This window comes from Trachemys scripta, chromosome 11 (genome assembly GCF_013100865.1).
Source record: "Trachemys scripta elegans isolate TJP31775 chromosome 11, CAS_Tse_1.0, whole genome shotgun sequence".
In the NCBI taxonomy this organism is placed as follows: Eukaryota; Metazoa; Chordata; order Testudines; family Emydidae; genus Trachemys; species Trachemys scripta.
Window position 1 is genome coordinate 61,816,275 of NC_048308.1, and position 20,032 is coordinate 61,836,306.

At 48.5% G+C, this 20,032-nt stretch overlaps 1 protein-coding gene across 1 annotated transcript in view; it reads right to left on the reverse strand.

Annotated features, from left to right (window-relative positions):
* Nucleotides 1–20,032, reverse strand: part of COL6A1 (collagen type VI alpha 1 chain) — a 67,565-nt gene that overhangs the window by 40,604 nt on the left and 6,929 nt on the right. The window contains exons 3-18 of the mRNA XM_034785255.1: nt 19,811–20,011; nt 14,370–14,529; nt 13,336–13,446; nt 13,175–13,195; nt 12,278–12,298; nt 12,131–12,175; nt 10,752–10,805; nt 8,577–8,621; nt 8,418–8,444; nt 7,545–7,571; nt 7,400–7,444; nt 6,395–6,448; nt 3,660–3,722; nt 1,953–2,015; nt 949–1,002; nt 829–864 (exon numbers count right to left, since the gene is read on the reverse strand). Of these exons, the coding sequence (XP_034641146.1) occupies nt 829–864; nt 949–1,002; nt 1,953–2,015; nt 3,660–3,722; nt 6,395–6,448; nt 7,400–7,444; nt 7,545–7,571; nt 8,418–8,444; nt 8,577–8,621; nt 10,752–10,805; nt 12,131–12,175; nt 12,278–12,298; nt 13,175–13,195; nt 13,336–13,446; nt 14,370–14,529; nt 19,811–20,011 (1,027 nt within the window). The remainder of the gene's footprint in view (nt 1–828; nt 865–948; nt 1,003–1,952; nt 2,016–3,659; nt 3,723–6,394; nt 6,449–7,399; nt 7,445–7,544; nt 7,572–8,417; nt 8,445–8,576; nt 8,622–10,751; nt 10,806–12,130; nt 12,176–12,277; nt 12,299–13,174; nt 13,196–13,335; nt 13,447–14,369; nt 14,530–19,810; nt 20,012–20,032) is intronic.

Sequence of the window (20,032 nt, forward strand, 5' to 3'; positions counted from 1 at the left end):
CAGGGGACAGGGAGCAGAGGGGTTTAGATGGGTTGGGAGTTCTGGGGGGGGCTGTCAGGGGGTGGGGAGTGGTTGGATGGGGCGTGGGAGTCCCAGGGGTCTGTCTGGGGGTGGGGGTGTGGATAAGGGTTGGGGCAGTCAGGGGACAAGAGGCAAGGAGGCTTAGATAGGGAGTGGAGTCCCGGGGGGCAGTTAGGGGCAGGGGTCCCAGGAGGGGGCAGTCAGGGGACAAGGAACGGGGGGAGGGTTGGGGGTTCTGGGGGGGCGGGAAGTGGGAGGGGCAGGGGCAGGGCTAGGGAGGGGCTCCTCCCGTCCTCTTTTTTGCTTGTTGAAATATGGTAACCCTATTATAACTGCATTAATGCACTCGCATGTGTACCATTACAACACACGAACACAGCAATACATAAACTAGAAACAGTGCTTTGCTCAGCCAGTAGGGAGAGGAGGAGAGTTAACCTCTGTTTGAATAGGTTTCTAAATTAGGCGATGGAGGAATGTGTGGCCAGATTCCGGCCTATTCCATCCGTGTTACTTTGGGACAGATTTGAACGCAAGGGTTTTAAACAAACGCTCCCAGGTCGCCCCCAAAGAACGGCCTGACTTAGCCGCAGAACTCCCAGGGCTCGGAGCAGGCTAAGTGCAGGGAGCTGCTGGAAAGGATGCGCTCGGAGGGCTCCCCAGCCATTCTCAGCCGGTCTCAGCCTGTCTCTGCTCACGCCTTAGTTACCTCAGCCCCTCTGATGGGTAGCCAAGCCCAGACATGCCCGGGCCCCCCTCCCGCCCTGGCTTGTGACCCAGAAGTATAGTATAGCAGGGCACTCTTACCCTTTCTCCAGATGGGCCAACTGGGCCTGGAGCTCCCTACACAGACATAAAAACAGTGTTAATACAGTCGAAAGTCCCAGCAAATCAAATCAGCCAAATGCAGGCGCACACATGACTCACCTCATCCCCCAACTCCCCTTTCTGTCCAGGGCCACCAGGACTGCCAGCTTGTCCCTAAACAGGCAAATCAGACACAAGCAAACAAGATCAATCACAGGGGTCAGGAGTAACAAACTAGCTGTGCACTAGTAACACAGCTGCAGACTACACAGTCAATCTATTCTTCAGAGAAAGCAATACGGCTGGTTGAAGTCTTCTCTTTCAGATTGAAAGGGTTAAGGCCATAGGTGCTAGAACTAGGAGTGCTGTCGCACCCCCCGGCTTGAAGTGATTTCCACCATATCCCGAGTTTACAGTTTGGTCCAATGGCTCTCAGCACCCCCACTATACAAATTGTGCCAGCGTCCCTGGTTACGGCCCTGCTGTTGTAAATACTTATGCATGGGCTTAACCTCACTCACGTGTAATGGGGCTCCTCGGCTGAGGACAGTGACACACTAGCATAAGCATTCTGGGGATGAAGGCCAGGCCATATAGCCCCACTGATAAGACACCGCCCCCCACCAGCTAACCATTGGACCCAAAGAGGAGCTGTGTAAAGACCCAAACATTTCCCCACTGGTCACACTGCCAGCAGGTCCTGTTACATTACCCCCTGGGGTTGTGAAAAAACAATTAATTTTTCCTTTCAGTTTGAATTTTTAGAAAAACCAGAGAGCAAAGGCTGAGAACTGTCCTTGCCATGCATAGGTACAGGGCTGGCGCAACCCATTAGGCGACCTAGGTGGTCGCCTAGGGCGCTAACATTTGGGGGCGGCGACCGCGGCAGATGGATCTTCGGCCGCCCCGGTCGTCGTCGGTATTTTGGGGGCGGGACCTTCCGCCTCCTCTGTCGGGGGCAGGATTTTGGGGGCGGGACCTTCCGCCGCCTAGGGTGGCAAAAAAGCTGGCGGTGCTCCTGTATAGTTACTTGGAAGTTACATGGCAGCTCTAGCCAGCAGTAACAGGGGCAGAGGTGATTGTCCTCAATCCCTGTGCTCTGTCTGGTTGCTAAGGTGGTTTACCTTGTCTCCAGAGTTTCCATCTTTCCCAGGTCTGCCAGGGTTCCCAGGCTCCCCAGGTTCTCCCTTGACAAAAGATAAAGGGTGTTATAAATACGAAGCACCACTCCCAGCTCACACTGGTCCATCTTGAACCCTGGAGTTTAGTTGTATCAAACTTTAAGCAACCAGACCCAGCTCCCAGCTCTTACCAAAAGCCATTTTTCCTTCATGTGTCAGACCAATTTTTGTCATTGGCCACAGAGAGCTCAGCCCTGGGTAACAGAGCATTAGGGCACTCTCCGCCCCAATGACAGGGATTTAAACCGTGCAGATTTACTCAAAGGGACTTCGCTGACCTCAAAGGGAATTCGCCACTTTGAGCCATCTGCAGTCGAGGCTGTGAAGCGGCCAGGTTTATACGTCTCAGAGGAGGAAGGCATCTTAGAGATGAGGAGATGGTTTTATGAAACCACAAGGCTTCTGCATCCCTGCATCCATTTTGCTCTGACCCTAAGTATTCTGGGATTGCTTGTGTGTATTCTGAGCTGTTCTGCGCACTCTGCTACTATCTCAGGTTGCTTGGAAAGCTGTGAAGGAATTGAACACTAACAGAGGAAGTGATGCATCACAGTGGCCTATGTATTCTGACTTCTGTGCCCCAAACTATTCATCTCAGTCTTCTGAAAATGCCTTGTCTCTTGTTGGGAGTTGACTCCACATTCACACAACTATTCAGTCTCTCTTTTGGGTTGGCCCCCACGGTGTGAACCTTCCAGAAACAAAGGTCTGGAGACTCATCTTCATGAAAAGCACAGCAGTATTACACTGCTGCACACCAGACAAGCACATTTTGCACCCTGCAGACATTTCATTAAAGGAAGCTCTGAGACCACCCTCAGAGCTGGTGAAACAGCTCAGCTGGTGAAAATTTTCTAGGAACACAGAGAGCCTTGGGACAAGTATGATATCAGGGCTTCAAAATTACATCCCCCTTACATTCGCAGCTGCACTTTCATCTGCTGGGAAACATTTCTGTTCTTTAAATCACAGGGCCATGAGCCACAGAGCTGAAAGCGGCCCAGTTAAGCCTCTGACAGGAAACACGATGCCCCATAAACTTCTAAGAACCTTTTGGTGGCCCCAGTAGTCCGTGTCAGTCCGGGCCTTTCCGAAGTGAGTTACAAACCAGAGTCTACGTTTAACAGCTGACATTTTAAGCCCTTTCAGAACTCACCCGATGTCAGCCAATAGCATTCTTTTTTGTTACCTAGACTTACAAGACCTAATGCCATGATAACATTTTCCATTTTGCAGCTCTCCAGACACCTGTTTTATTGTGTTCATCACCAGTCTGAACGACTGATCTAGACAGAAGTCCATTATCTTTGGCCAGTGACTCTGTTTAATGAAGTAGGAGCTGCAGCACCGTTATTCATTTTGGTACATGGATTTGCCAAGGAAACTTTAACAATTAGTGACACCTCACACTCTGTTAAACAATTAAATCCCCTTTCCACATGGCAGGCAGAGAAGAAGGCCAGTACCGCCCATCTACTGTTAATAGGACCATGATTTCCAACTCTAGTGCTAGCTTCTCACTTCATCCTCCTGGCATTAACATTTAGCAGGGGCAGAGCTCAGAGTGCCCTGCAACTCCCATAGCATTGACAGAGGGAAGCTGGAGGTGTATCATGGCTGATTTAATCCCGGGTGTGACTCATGGCTCACCTTCGCTCCTTTGGGTCCGTAATCACCAGGATCTCCGTTAGGTCCAGGAGGGCCTTGAAATCCCTATTAAAAACCAGGCTATTGTCAATATATGCAGAAAATCAAACCTCTCAAGCGTCACTAAATAGCCTATCACAATCTGGGGACTCGAAAGGAAGAGGTGAATAAGTAAACTAGTCAGAAACACAGGGATTGAGGAAGTTTAAAGTATTCTTGAGCTAGGTATCTCTGGGGCTGTGAGAGTCACATTCCGACACTGCGTCTTCTTATAAAATGCTGTAAACCTTGACTTGCTTTTGAAATTAAAAATAAATTAAAGCAAAGCCACTTTTGAGCCTCATTGGTGGATTCGAGTGATAATGTTTAAATTTGAATGTTGTATTAATGCCAATAAAGCAGAATATGCAGTGCCATAAACAGATGGGAAATAACTGGTCATCTAACCTCTGGCCAATGGAACAATTAAGAGACTGACATAACTTGGCACACAGAAATGAACAAGCAAAGGCTATACTTTGTAGTTATTTAACAATTTTTAGAAAAAATGGGGTCCTGACCCCTTAAATCCATCAAATGGAACGGATACACTCCCCACTCCATTGTGATCACTTATCTTTAGGTGACCCATAATCAAAACACAAGAGGGAATCAAGATCTACCCTAGTTACACTGTTTCTGGCTTGAACATTTCCCAAGATTCGTCAGTGGAACAATTCACTCTGATTTTACGATTTCCTTTAATTTCTTAATCTGCCTGTACACCAATGAAACTGCACAAGCCACAGTTTGTATAAATTGCAACCAAGTGAGGTATGATTTGATCTGATTTTGGACGACACCTCCTGGGTGAATACTCACATTTAAGGTATAGCAACTGAAAATGTATCACACACTGAAACACCCTTCCTAGAAAAGCAGACCATGGGTGTGGAATAACAACCCCCTGAGTGATGAATGATGTAACCTGAAAAGTCAAGGCACAGGATTTGCACATCGGACTATTCAGGCCTTAGGTTTTGAAAGTTTTGTTTTAATAAAATTACTCTTCTTGGCAAATTTCAAACGGTCTGAAGTGCTATAAGATGCATGTATTTATTACAAAACAAGGTGTTCAGCTAGGAAGGAAATGCTCACACCTACACAGTATAGCCAGACTGAATCATCTCCTTTGGAGGTTCCATTATAATCAAAGGATTAGCTGGACTATTTCTGTTCAGCAGTCAGGGTTCTCTGTTGATTAAACTCTACGGTCAAAATTTTCAGTTAAGTCCCTAAAGTTAGCGACCTTAATCCATCAGTATATAGTGTCCGGTCTTGCGAATGCTCACACATGGGACTAACTTTCCCCACAAGCATAGGTATTCGCAGAATCGGGCCTTTGGCCATCTCAGTAAAGTGTCCTGGCTATCAAAAGACGGAGCATCCACTACTCTAGCTAAAATCAAAGGGAGATGCAGACGCTCAGCAGCTGTGAATATCAGCCCATCTGGATTGAGGCTTACATTTGAAAATGCTGACCAACTACTTGGACGCCGTGGTGATGAATGGCATAGAAAGTCCCAGACAAACTTACACCCCACATTACTTCTTTCAAGCCACACTGCGATAAGAAGGTTCTCACTACAAGCAAATCACATTTTCACAAAAATACAAAGTATGAAATACGGCCCCGCTGAATCAATGGGAGTTTTGCCACCAACCTCAGTGCAGCCAGGATTTCACCTCAAGGAGCTTGTAGATTTGCCTATATATAATGGTTTAAAAACCCAAAAGCCACACACGAAGGACCTCTGGGTGAAAAGCTGCCAAATCACCCCAGAAAACCCTGTTACTCCTGGAATTTCCTCTACAACTACTACTGTACTGTCCAGAACACCACAGATAGGAGGGAATTAGTCATGTGAATTATCTGCAAATTCAAACCTCTAGCAGCTGTAATGAGGCCATTGGTCATTGCAGCTGAGACCGTTAACCCTTTCCTGCATTACAAAGCTTGGCAGGGGTTCTGTCCCTTCAGTGGAAGAGACCCCCTGTACCGCCCAGCGGCTTGGGTGAGCCAGTATTTTCTGCTGACTTGCAAACTATTCCCCGAATTTCAGACACCTGACTTGTGCTCTGGAGAAAGCCAGAGACTGGTGCTGCAATGCCAATAAACATTAGGCGTTTCCCTGTCATTCCTTGCTCGTGCACTGCGAGCTGAAGACTAGGCCCATGCTAGACTTCCTTGCTCTCTCTAGAGAAGGTTTTATTGCAGGCAGGTAGGTTTTGTAGTCTGACCAGGGTGATTTCTGGGCTTTCACACTAGTCACAAATCTCAGATCGCTCTAGCAAATATCATCTTAAACCAGCCCAATTTGACCAGTGCCCCAAATGCGACATACAGAGCTAGCACCCAAATATGGCTAACAATCCCACATCCATACCCAGCATGGTGTAATTCTTAGCCAATTCAGTCACAACTCAAAGGTTAAAGGGGCAACGAAGCCCCTTTTCTGCTCTCTCAAGACCCCAGACAACACACACAGTCCTAGGCAGGAGATGAGGAACACCATCGTGCCTCGCACTGCCCCCCCACACACCCCACCCCATGATAGTGCCCTGCTCCTGGCACCCCCACTTTGAGATTCTCTTTGACTGGTTGCCAGTCTGCCCAACTTCCAGCCCTAGGCTCTATCACTCTCCACATCAAGCTGTATTCGTTATTGTAACGAAAAGCAAACCAGCCAAGTACGTACATCAAATCCTGGTGATCCCTTGCAGCCTGGCAATCCAGAAAATCCACTCTCCCCCTGGAAGGAAAGGAAAAGGCTGGCAATGGGGGTCATGCTGTGTGAGCAGGCAGCGCCCATGGGACATGAAGGCAGTAATAGCTGCGGAGCCCCCTCCACAGATCAGCAGCCTCCCCTGACGAGCCCTGACAGATTAGGGGCCGCACAGAGGGGCGCTGGCTGGCTTGAGGACTGGGCGGGAGTCCCATGCCCGAGTCCCAATAGCGAGCCCTCTCCCTGCTGGAGAGGAGGAAGTGACGGCTGCTGATAAAGCTGGGTGTTACTGGTAGCGGTGCTGGAGGGAGTCCTGGGAGAACTCCTGCCTCCCCAAAGGCAGCAGGAGGGGCTCCATCCCCAGGCCAGGGGTGGGAGTTTGGGACTGAGGGCCAGCCAGGGAACGCAGGCCACTGAGCTGATGAATTGCTTTACATCATGCAATGTGCCCAGACACAGCTGTAATGGGCTGCACAGTAACTGACTACAGCCGGGAGCACTGTTCCTGAGAGGGGCGGAGGGGCAGGGAACAGCTGAGACACCCAGCCCAGGCCCTGTCCTAGTGACAGGCCCCTCACTGGGAATCCATAAAGGAGCCCTCAGCACCTGAAGCATTAACTCTCTGTTGGATCCCCAGCTGGATTCAGGCCAGATTTCTTCCTTTGGGATCTGTACTGTCGGGGGGAGGTCAGGCCTAGGCAGTTGCCTCACCTTTCTCCCTTCCTTGGCTGCTCCCATCCCAGTAGTTGTATGGCTTTACTGCAGGTCCCAAGATGAGTGCCTGTTCCTGCACCCAGCCCCCAATCACTCTGTGCCACGACCCCACCCCTAAGGGCACGGGGAGCCCAAAACGCCCTGGAGTCAAACAGAGCCTCCTGGCCTTCCAGCATCAGGCTCCTGGCCCACAGATGTCTCTATGGTAACCAGCGTACACAGACAGCACTCCCAGCATGCTGTGCCCCTAAGCACGAGACTCACCTTCATGCCATCTATGCCGTCAATGCCATGCCTGCCCTTCTCCCCCTGGGTGGAGAGAAACAAGAGAACAGTGTAGAAACCATTTCCGGCACGCTCCACACCCCATCAGGGCCCACCAAGTCATAGGAAAATCTCAGCAGCTCACCTTAACTCCTTTGGATCCTCGCGAGCCCTGTCCGGAAAGGAGGGGAGAGGTTAGTGACAGCAGACAGGTCACGTTCACCTCCCGGCCATGTGTGGGCTTGGCCCAGCTGACCGGGAAGGACTGGAGACAGAGGATGCAAGCTCCCCTTCGAAGTCGGCCTGCCTCTTCTCTAGTAAAGGAGGCAGGGCTTTCCCCCTCCCCTCGCTAATGTCTCTGTCTCAACTGCCCGGATAACATGCTGCTCCTAGCAGGGCGCTGGAGAAGAGGGCAGACATGACGGGTGGGCAAATTGAAAGTTCATGGAAAGGATCATCAGTCTGGACTACAGCTCTCAGAGCCCCAGTCACCCCTGACTCCACAGTGGGGAGTCCTAACGCGCCTGTCCCTCTGGTCTTGCCTTGCTGGAATGTGAGGACAACATGCCCAGCTGTGTTGTGGTGCTGGACCTCCCACACTCAACTTGCCAATGTTGGGAGATGCAGACCCCACTGGGGCTGAATCAGCCAGGGTCAGAGTTCTGCTGAGCCTAGGAAAAACCTGCTTCTCGTTACTCCCCTGAGGTAAGCCCTTCTGGTGTGAGTGTCGTGAGGGGAAACCAATCACTCATAGCAGTGTGTGTTTGTGTGAGAGAGAGAAGCAACCATAGAGTCACTAAGCTGACAAAGGAGCACAGAAGTAGATAAATGTAGTTGATGGATCCCTCCAGAACACGGTGTTGGCAGTGGCAGTGGAGGAGGCCACGTTACAGTCTCCAGGAGAAAGCCTAGTCATGCTGCCAAAGGGGGAAGTTGTCACAGGAGACTGTGTGGTGAAATTAGCAAAACCTGCAGGATTGACGAAGGCCACTGACTGCACACTGCATGCCACACTCACCTTTTCTCCTCTAATGCCTTTTTCTCCCTAAACAACAAAAGACAGACAACAATTAAACTGAGACAATGAAGTGTGCATCATAACACAGCTCTAAGATGCCATGATGATGCTACTACTCCTAATCCCCCTCCAATAGACTGCAAAGGAAATTGTACATACCTTCATCCCCTGGTAGCCAATGGGTCCCAGGTCACCTGGCTTGCCCTAGGGTACAAAACCCCAACACATTAGAATCTTTATAGCAGGAAATCGCTAACCACAACCCCTCCTGTTCAGCAGCATACTATGTATATGTAAGGGGGAAATGGTATTCAAGCTCTCTCTATTTATGATGGATTTCTAGGTTTTAAAACAAATTCAACAAAAACCCACATGCCAAAAATCATGTTCCTGAAATATCTCTGTCCATTCAACTGAGCTGTACTTTTCATTGTCTGCAGAACACCTACTTCCCTACACCTGGGCTCCAATCTTATCAACAAATACAAAGGAAAGTGAAGACAAATTGATTTATTTCTGCCAAATCTAGGCTAGGTATTTCAGTGCAAATTTTGCTGCTGGGTTTCAAATCCAAACTTTGCCAGTGGGTCATACAGAGCGATTCCTCTTCCCATGCCAATACACAGCGAGTACTCATTAACATTTATGTTGCAAGCATCTAACCATCTCGGGAAGTTAAAGGAAACTTAATTGCTTCCTTGGGAAGGTAAGGAAGGATTCATCCCCTTAAAGCTCTCGATATGAATATCTGAAAATCAGGTCCTTTCCAGGTCTGGGGAAACTGAGAGCTGCAAGAGGTGTCATTTGGGATGAAAGTTAAGTCTAGGAAAAAAACTACAAAGAAGAAAATATATAGTCACAAGTTTTCCAAGCTGACTGTGCCCTGATGGGTGTGGGAGAAATACACCTACAAAAATAAATGTACCTAATAAAAATGATGTTTTCCTCCTCCTGTTAGCAGATTAAACACCTCCCTGTAACACGGCCCTGTCTATAGTGGAGAGAAGCACCAGGGCTAAAGTGAGGTGGGCATCCATGGGTTGGTTGAGTCATAGAAAAACCCTGGTTATTTTGGGTTTGGCACTCAGAGGCCTGGTGGCTACAGGTTTGCAGTGAGGAGATGAAGGGCTCCTCATCTGAGTCATCCTCAGACCATTGTCATCACTCTCAGCACCATTGCCATGGTGTCCCACAGAAACAATGTGGCCCTGACTGGGAGTGGGGGCAGGGAGGGAGCTCTCATTGGCTGGTCTACTATTCTGTTGTAACCAATCAAATGTCGCTACCAGATACCCTTTCCCTGTGCATTGAACTGTTCCTGTGTGACCCAAACATAGACCGGCCTATAGAACCCCTCCGACCCTTAAGAGAAGCTGAAGTGAAGGCAATCTCCAGGCCAGCTACTTCTGAAACACTGCATCATCTTTGGAGCTCATCTCTCCTCAGACTCGGGCCGGTCAGGGATTCAGACTCCTCACCACCTTGGGTTTTCTTGATTGACCCACTGGCCGTGGGAAGGCCTGTCATTACCAATCTGTCTGTTATATCTATTTGGCTACTTGGGTTTGCTTCCTGGTTGGCCCAGCACAGGGCTGTCCTTACTCCCTAACAATGCTGGAGACTGTGGCCAGGACATTCCAGCTGGCTGGGTCTGTGCAGAGAAGATAACCAGAGAGTCATAGCTATGAGTGGCCTATTGGACAGCTGCTGCAGAGGTTTTATTTCCTAAGACCCCTTAGTCTTGGTCCCCAAGAGAAGTAGGAGACGGGAGAAGGAGGAGAAAAATTCCAGATGGGTCACAATAAGGGAAAGTATGATCTAGCAGACTGGACATTCTCATGTAACAGGGTACATCCTGTTTATTATCTGGAGTCCAGGGCATCATATTTCCTGCAGTGTTCGACCATCGACAGCTAGTACTGTAAACATGTTAGCTCATCCATTGTTGAGCAGAGCAACATGATAGTCTGACAAACTTATTGGTCAGAACTACAGTTGACTGGAAAACCAGCAACATACTGCCCCATGACCCATGCGAACAAGGCCTGTGCCACAGCATGCTAATGTGAACATCACTGTACCTGACACACTGAAACAGAACGTTACACCTTCACACGTCTTCTTGGAATGCAACAAGCTAGCCCAGAACAAGGTGACTGTCTAGCACCATCCCATGATGGAGTTAGCCCAGAACAAGATGAGCATACAGACCCATCCTACAAAGGAGTGCTGTCCCAGGAGCTCTAGAGTATTTCACATGAGCCATTAAGGGTCAAAGCATAGCCCCCAGTGCAATCTCCCCCATCAAAGCCCCGTGTGTCTTTCCCTACTTACTGGCTCTCCAGCAGCTCCCTTCTCACCGGGAAGACCGGGCTTTCCTCTTTCCCCCTGAAACACAAAATATTTATCAATGTAGGACACAATCTCTATTTATATGTAGCTTTATCAAGTGATCCAATTTCATTCCCAGCATAACTCCCTGGAGTGACTCTCCCCCAAGAACAAATGGCCCCGGGCATGCTCATTGTCATTAGCTTAATGTTTCTGATCAGCTGGATGTGTGTCTCTTCTTATTGTCTAGGACCAAATGACTTCATTTGCTTTGGGTCTGTGACAAGGTGCTCACCAACAAGGAGATTTCTGATTCATAAACACCACCACCTCCGGCAGGCCAGCTCACTACATCTCTAGAGCTTCTGAGAGAGAGCAGTGCGGTCCACTGAGCAAATTGGAAATTGTAGCCAATGGGCTCAAAGGATTTTGCTCCTGTTCTCCCCATGACTGGTTCCTTATTTCCCAATCTTATGTGTCATCTCCCACCCCAGCCTAGAGGGAGACTGGAGAAAAGCAAACATTGCGCTGACTTTCCCACAGGCAATGGAATGGGATCCTGGCAATGACTGGTCGGTAAGTCTGACTTCTGCTCCTTTGAAGTAGAAACCAGTGATGTCAGCTAAGTGATCACGTGGAAAGGGAGCACCTTGTGAGACGGCACGGCTGCAGGAGTCACCGTGCCTCTGAGGCTCCAGGGAAGCCCCGGGAACACAGGGCTTGCCACAAGGGACTAACTGGTGTTCATTTGAAGGTCACCCCCACTCTGGCTCTCCTAAAGCTCAGGAAAGCACAGCTGTGATCCCAACACATACCCCCCTTGGTTCAGTTCGCACTGTCCCCCTCTTCTACTTCCTACTGCTGGGAGCTTTGCTGGGGTGGTGGCCCAGACGCAGTGCTGTCTGCTGACCCTGGGGAGTGACAGGGATGTCACAGGACTCCAGTGCCAGCTCCAAGGAGAGGAGTGGCCTGGCATGGCCCACCACTGGCATTTGGGAGCGTGAACAGCATCTGGGTAGGAACCCAGCTCTTCTTGTCTGGAGGATGCAGCTGTGTTGTAGGGCTAAGGGAGGGCTGGCTTGTAAGCTCTCAGACAGCAGCAATTCTGGGGGGAGGGTGGTCTAACAAAGGGGCATGGAGTTAAAGCCACAGATACTGTTCTCTGCTTAGATCCTTAATCTATATTTTCTTGACTGAGGCAGCCTTGCTCTGGAAGGCTGCAGGCCAGAGCACAAACCACATGGAGACAGATGGTGATTATGCCACGAGTATCCCTGTCCAGTGGCCACCCCAAGTCCCTCCAGTGGGATCTCTGCTCTGGTGTACCCATCTCAGCCTCACTCCCATGGCAAGGCAGCTGCTAGGTGCGTTTATTTACTAACCTCATATCCTGGATCCCCAGGTGGTCCCACAGGCCCTCTATCATGCTGCAAAAAAACATGTAATGATTAGAGCAGGGGCACGTGCAGAGACATGGAGAAAGATGTACTCAATGCGAGCTAATGGAGGGCTGGTAGCGCCCCACTCACCTTGCACTCATAGGAGCAGCACTGTTCAGAGAGAAGAAGAAAGCACAATGTTAGAGACATGGAGGAGCTGGCCTACCACAGTTAACCTGGGCAGAAATTGAAACACTGAATTATGGCCTTCCCACCACGAACTGCCATTAACCCAGGAAGGGGCGAGCTGGATCGGACTGTAGGTGTCCAGGCAGGTGGCACCCGACGGCAACTTACGCTGTTATGAGGTCAAGAAGAGACTTGGCGTGCCACAGTCTGCAGGCTAGCCACTCTCCCTATACAGGGAGGCCGGGTTATTCTGATGTGTTAATAAGAAACCCGAAAGTCTCTCCCCCCAGTATGCTCAGCTGCACTCACTGGACCCTAGGGGGCACAGCAACGTACGTCTGGGTGTGTGGCCAGGCTCCACCCCACTGGGTACTTGCTAGCAGCTAGCACCAAAGGCTAAGAGAGGGCATCCTGTACTTTTTGCCAGCAGGAGTAAGAAGAGCTCCATGTGCACCCTCTCCCCCAGAGCTGAACTGTGCATAGGCAGGAAATTCCAAGGCATGTCCACTCAGCTGCGAAAGCTCTGCATACCCCTGGGGGGCCTGGAGAGCAGAAAAGGCTCAGGGGTGGCTCTCCAGGCCTGGTATAGTTTGTTCCCTACTGCCTGGAAGAGAGGAGTCAACTGCATCCCTTTACTGCCTCTGGGCTATAGATGGAGGCAGCCCAACGGCCCTGGCTCTGGGCTCACTGTTGTGTAGTACGAAGTGAGAACAAGCACTGCCTTTTGGCGTGGCTCACAGGAGGGCCAGCTTGGCTCAGACAGCGAGGGAGAGGGGGCTGGGAAGGGAACACATTCAGATGGAGACGGCAGTGGGCTCCTGCTGTATCAGTGACAAGCCCGGAGAACGCAAGACTCACCATTTGTTCCATATTCTTTTTCTGAAATAGCAAAAACAATACAAACATTTGATGAGCTCCTTTAGAACAGCGTGGCCAAATACCCTGCAGCAGTGGGCTGGGGTAGACAGGAGAGAAGGGGGGCCAGGAGCAATGGAGGGGAAGAGCAAGGGAATACTCACAATCATATCTGTGATGGTATCTATTGTATAGTCGATATCTGCTTCATTGCCGGTTGCTGTGAAGTTGCGACGATAGCTGTGGTCCGTGGCAATAACACTCAGCCTTGGTTCCTGGGGTAAAACAACAACAAAGCAGCAAAGTTGGACTCAAAGGCGATCAGGAGCTCTGATATCTCCTAAGCGCCCTTCCATCCATGATTAACTCAAGTAACATGACTTGATGGCATCCGTGCATGTGCTAGCCTTGTAAGCTACACTCTAGAAATGGCCTGCCCGTGCGAAGAAATCAGTGTCTCAGGAACTGCATCATCTGTCCTGGGAATAGGACAGGATTAGCCAGGCTTGAGCTAGTACTTGGGGAAGTGGCTGAGAAATTAGAGAGGCAGTGCCATGTTCTTGGCATTCAGGAAGCCAGCTGAGCTTTTCCCTGGGCCGTGAACCTCCTCCTATTTTTAGGAGCACCCATCAGCCAAACATGCTTGATCATCTTTAAATCATTGTGGGTATATCTACACTGCAGCCAGGAATGAGCCTCCCAGCGTGGGGAGACAGACTCGCACTAGCTTGGCTCAAGCATGGTCTCAGAAAGTGTCAGACCTCAATTTCATCTCAGTGCCTGTGCCTCCTGGGATCTGATGGTTTTGCTCAGCCGAATGTAGAGATAGGATCAACCATAACATTCGGCTATGGAGTTGAATCCAAGTTTCCCCAGAATTAAGGTGTGGGTGTCAGATCCAGGAGTTTATTTTGGGACCATCTGTGTTAATTACAGGCATTGGACCAGACTCTCAGCTGGTGTCAACTGGCATAGCTCCACTGGTTCTTTATTTCTAATTGTCATTTTTTTCCCCAGCTTCAAACTTTATACTCACTGGCTGCCCATCCTGGAATTACTGTGGGGCATGGGACCCTCTGCATCAAAGAGAGGATTAACTGAATCCACTCAGTAATATCCTGTTTCTAGCTTCATTCCTTTCCACTCCAATTATGAAATACCCAGGCTATAACAAGGGCCACATTTGAGCAATTCATACCAGCTGGTCAGGAGAAATGGCAACGGCGAACACTTTGATCCCCAGATGCTTTGGTTCATTGGCAGCATCTTCCAGTCCTCCACATGGCTCTTTGTACCCTTCCAAGGGGTGTCCGTCTGTCACCACAATCAGGTATTTGTTCTCCTTCTGATGGGAGCCGCTGTAACAATTCAAAATGGTTAGCTGGAAATGTGTCGCTTTGATGAGTGCCCCCGCGTCTATTCTGACACTACCTACGCTCGCCGTGTTTCACAGCATTACGGCAATGTGTGGTTGGGGGACACTGCTGCACTCGCGACAGAAGGATTAATGGTCTGCAGGTATACTGCACTGAAAGAGGGCAGAGTTCAAACCCTTGGCATTTCAGCCTGATTGCACTGATGGTGACACTCAGGGGGAGCAGTTCAGTGTTTTTCTGCGGTTCTCTTTTCTTGAGAAAATTTTTGCCTCATTTTTAGGACAATAACAATTTATCAGCATTTAACATGGATGTCTTTAAATTAGATCATAGATTGGACTCCTGTGAAGTCCTGCATTCCGAGTGATGAACTCCCAGTAACACAGGGATCACCCCCTGCCCCTCCCCAACAACCTCCAGTACTGTATAAATAGTAAGTGTGAGGTGGGGGTTGGGCTAAGAGTTTGTAAAAAAAACTATTTTTACAGTGTTGTCTCAATTTGTGGGGTTGTTTTGTGGCTTTAACCTGAACCTTACTTATCCTGTGACATGAATGTAATAAAAGGCTATTTGGAATGAAATTAGGTTTCCTTGGATGATGGTTTAATACTACATGTAAGGATATTTCTATACAGAGAACCTGAATTATTAAACCAACAACACACTGAGCCAGATCTTTCCCTTTTCGTGTCACTTGGCAGCAGGAAGCAGAAGCAGCAAGATAAACATTATTAATGATTATTTACAAAGAGCATATAAACCGCATTTCAAAAAGAAACACAATGCTCATAATTGAATCCCCAGACTATCTAACTACACAGTACGGTATCACTAAACTCAGATCCACGGGTAACATCTGTGTAGACAGCAGCTTAACTTCCAAAAGGAAACACTTCCAATGAATGGACACAGAGGAGAAAGGTCAGGGGAGTACTTGCAATCCCAGGCCAAGTTGATCAGCGAACTTTTGAAGCAATCTGGAAGGGAGGGTGGGTTGGAGGGAGCACATGGCAATTCCTCATCACTGCAGAGAACGGGAAGCCTTTTACTGGGGAGTGCAGTAACCCACATTTGCAGTTTCAAGTCAAGTGTCAAAAGTACCAGGATGGCTTTTGTCAGCCTGATGGAGAAAGGCAACACCCCAGCTGAAGCTAAGCACCTAGGCATTAAGCCGTGTGCACTCACACATGGAGTAAGGGCGTCTGTTAGGTTCTGTGACATAATGCTAAGCTTTGCCCATCACAACACAAGCGGTGTTGCTTCTGGTTGTCATCCATGGGAATGAAGATCTCAGGCCTGAGTGAAAAGACGGGTTAAACGGCATGCTAAGAAGCACACAGAACTAGGAAGGACACACACAATCTCAGACTTCACCTATTACAAACAGCACGTCCTAATCTAAACCTGATTCACTGGTAACAGGGGAGTGTCACTAGCTTCCTGCTCCACTTTGTCTTAGCCTGAAACAATTCCCATGAGACGCACCGACTCTGTCACTGGAAGCCTGAGGCCTGGTTGGTGGGTGTTGCTGGAAAATGGTTCCTCTGCTTCCCACACTGAATTGGACTTGCAAATACCTGGCTTGGTTTGACATGAGGCGGGAGAGAGAAATGCCTAGGGGAAAGTCTCTTAGGTAGCTGCCTCTCTAACTGGTCTGAAGACTTTGTCAGTTTCTGTTGGGAATATGTTGTTACTGCTGTTGGTGAACAACTCCATCCAACTCCCATTGGAGTCCAAGGCAGGGTGCCTATTAACGTCAGGAAGGGCTAAGCAGGCCCAAATTGACATAGGCTCTGTGGTTTGCTCTACATTCATTGGGGGTTGAACTCTCCCTCTCCCCCAAATTAATTAAAAAAAAACCAAAACATTTTGATTTTTCAGTTTAAAATAACTTTTCTTTTCCAAATGACCTTTAGTTTTATTAAAAACAATCAAAAATCTTCTACAACGGTTTAATAGAATCATAGAACCATAGAATATCAGGGTTGGAAGGGACCTCAAGAGGTCATCTAGTCCAACCCCCTGCTCAAAGCAGGACCAATTCCCAACTAAATCATCCCAGCCAGGGCTTTGTCAAGCCGGGCCTTAAAAATCTCCAAGGAAGGAGACTCCACCACCTCCCTAGGTAACGCATTCCAGTGCTTCACCACCCTCCTAGTGAAATAGTGTTTCCTAATATCCAACCTGGACCTTCCCCACTGCAACTTGAGACCATTGCTCCTTGTTCTGTCATCTGCCACCACTGAGAACAGCCGAGTTCCATCCTCTTTGGAACCCCCCTTCAGGTAGTTGAAGGCTGCTATCAAATCCCCCCTCATTCTTCTCTTCTGGAGACTAAACAATCCCAGTTCCCTCAGCCTCTCCTCATAAGTCATGTGCTCCAGACCACTAATCATTTTTGTTGCCCTCCGCTGGACTCTTTCCAATTTTCCCACATCCTTCTTGTAGTGTGGGGCCCAAAACTGGACACAGTATTCTAGATGAGGCCTCACCAATGTCGAATAAAGGGGAACGATCACGTTCCTCGATCTGCTGGCAATGCCCCTACTTATACAGCCCAAAATGCCGTTAGCCTTCTTGGCAACAAGAGCACACTGTTGACTCATATCCAGCTTCTCGTCCACTGTGACCCCTAGGTCCTTTTCTGCAGAACTGCTACCTAGCCATTCGGTCCCTAATCTGTAGCAGTGCATGGGATTCTTCCGTCCTAAGTGCAGGACTCTGCACTTGTCCTTGTTGAACCTCATCAGGTTTTTTTTGGCCCAATCCTCTAATTTGTCTAGGTCCCTCTGTATCCGATCCCTACCCTCTAGTGTATCTACCACGGCTCCTAGTTTAGTGTCATCTGCAAACTTGCTGAGAGTGCAGTCCACACCATCCTCCAGATCATTAGTAAAGATATTAAACAAAACCGGCCCCAGGGCCGACCCTTGGGATACTCCGCTTGAAACCGGCTACCAACTAGACATGGAGCCATTGATCACTACCCGTTGAGCCCGACGATCTAGCCAGCTTTCTATCCACCTTATAGTCCATTCATCCAGCCCATACTTCTTTAACTTTCCAGCAAGAATACTGTGGGAGACCGTAACAAAAGCTTTGCTAAAGTCAAGGAATAACACAGCCACTGCTTTCCCCTCATCCACAGAGCCAGTTATCTCATCATAGAAGGCAATCAGGTTAGTCAGGCACGACTTCCCCTTGGTGAATCCATGCTGACTGTTCCTGATCACTTTCCTCTCCTCTAAGTGTTTCATAATTGATTCCTTGAGGACCTGCTCCATGATTTTTCCAGGGACTGAGGTGAGGCTGACTGGCCTGTAGTTCCCCGGATCCTCCTTCTTCCCTTTTTTAAAGATGGGCACTACATTAGCCTTTTTCCAGTCATCCGGGACCTCCCCTGATCGCCATGAGTTTTCAAAAATAATGGCTAATGGCTCTGCAATCTCATCCGCCAACTCCTTTATGTAGAAATGACACATTTTGTTTGATCCCAACATTTTTTTTTCAACTTTTCAATTCACTTCACATTTTTAAAAAAATTCATTTTAGGTTCAACTTGAAGTAAATTCTTTTTTTGGAATTGCCCACAAACTGAAAAATCTGTTATTTGCCCAGCTCTCCTTGTGATGCCTATTGAAATCTGGATTTTTTAATCACTGACTTGCTCTGTAATTGTTCTATGCCCTCTGACCCTGCCCTTCTCTGTCCCACCAGTGTCTCCTGGGACTATAACAAAGCTCAAAAAGTGGGAGGAAGGAACTGGGGAAATTTAGTTCAACCTTTCAATTCACTTCAAATTTAGGATTTTTTTTAATAAAAATAATTAAATATAGAAGAGGAGAAGTTTTAAAATGTCTAAAAATAGACATTTGCAACGTAAATATAAATTCAATTGGTTTAGATACATTTTGTAGACTCTATTGGACCTCCCTCCCCTCCTACTGTTTCTTACCCTGTCTTGGGTCTTTTCTTGATCTAGGCCCCAAACCTACAATTGAGTCCATACAAATCGAACTTTGCACCTTGTGCAGATCCCTTTCTACGCCCAGAGCCTTGGGTTGCAAGCTGCCTAGGGAAGGCCCTGTGTCTTTCTGTAGGATACCTAGCACAATGGATCCCAACTGGGACCCCGGGAGCTACTGTAATATAACTAATGAAGGATTTCAAGAGGAGGCATGTCCCACGCAGAGATGGAATCCCCTGTGTGAAATGCTGAGAGCTCCCTAGAGAGACTAGGTGAGGGAGGTAATATTTGTTACTGGATCACCTCCTCTTTGTGAGAGAGACAAGCTTTTGAGCTGACACAGAGCTCTCCTGTGGGTCTTGGAAAGGTACTCAGAGTGTCACAGCTACATACAAAGTGGAACAGATTGTTTAGCATAAGTAGTAAACACATATTTCAGGCACTATTCAGGGTGAAGTGGCCCATTCACTCTCTAGTCAGTATTCAGAGAGGCGAGCCTTGTGTGACGAGCTTTGCCACACCTTTAAGGCTACATTTGGGTAGCCATACTATTGGGTCCAAAAAAAGAATTAGATAAGTTGATGGAGGATAGACTATTAGCCAAGATGGTCAGGGACACAACTGCATGCTCAGGGTGTCCCTAAACCTCTAATTGCCAGAAGCCTGAAATGGGTGACAGGGGATGGATCACTTGATGATTACCTGTTCTGTTCATTTCCTCTGAAGCACCTGGCATTGGCCATTGTCAGAAGACAGGATACTGGGCTAGATGGACCATTGGTCTGACCCAGCATGGCCGTTCTTATGTACATTTGCAAAAAGAGTCTCTAGTCAATATTAGAGGTATAATTTTTCCACATAATTAACTACAGGCACAATTAATTGCACCTGTAATTACACCCATTTAGAACTACAGCCACCTGATTGTGTCCACTGTGGATGCAGTTACTAAATTATGCTCAAAGCAGTGGAACCAGGCTGAGGTGTAGCTAAATGTAATGGGGGGCAGATCCTTAGTGCGTGTTCATTGTCAAAGCTCTGTTGAGATTTCTACCAGCTGAGGATCACCAGTGGTCTCACAGAGTGTTTTGGGGGTAAACACAAACACAAACAAAGAGCCCAGAGAAGCGAAGGGGGAAGCGCCCTGGTGGAGGTGGTGAAGTCAGACCATAGTGCCTCTCCAGAATGTTTCAAAGTGCCAGCATGGCACAGAGCTGCCAAGGCTTCTCCCAGCCACCTCCTTCCCTCTCCTCTGTGCTCCTTGGACACCGTGTGGGAGGCATTGTTCTCACTCACGTGATGAGCAGCTCCTCAATCCCTCTCTTGATGGCGCAGTCTGTATGGGTGCCTTTCCCGATGTAGCTCACAGCAGACACACTTCTCTTTAAGTCAGCTTGTCCAGCGGGCATTCGTTCGAGCCCTTTGATCAGCACGACCTCATCGCTGTAATGCAGAGCTCCGGCATTCCACACCAAGTTCCGGTCACACCGGTAATACCTGGAGACACAAACAGGGACA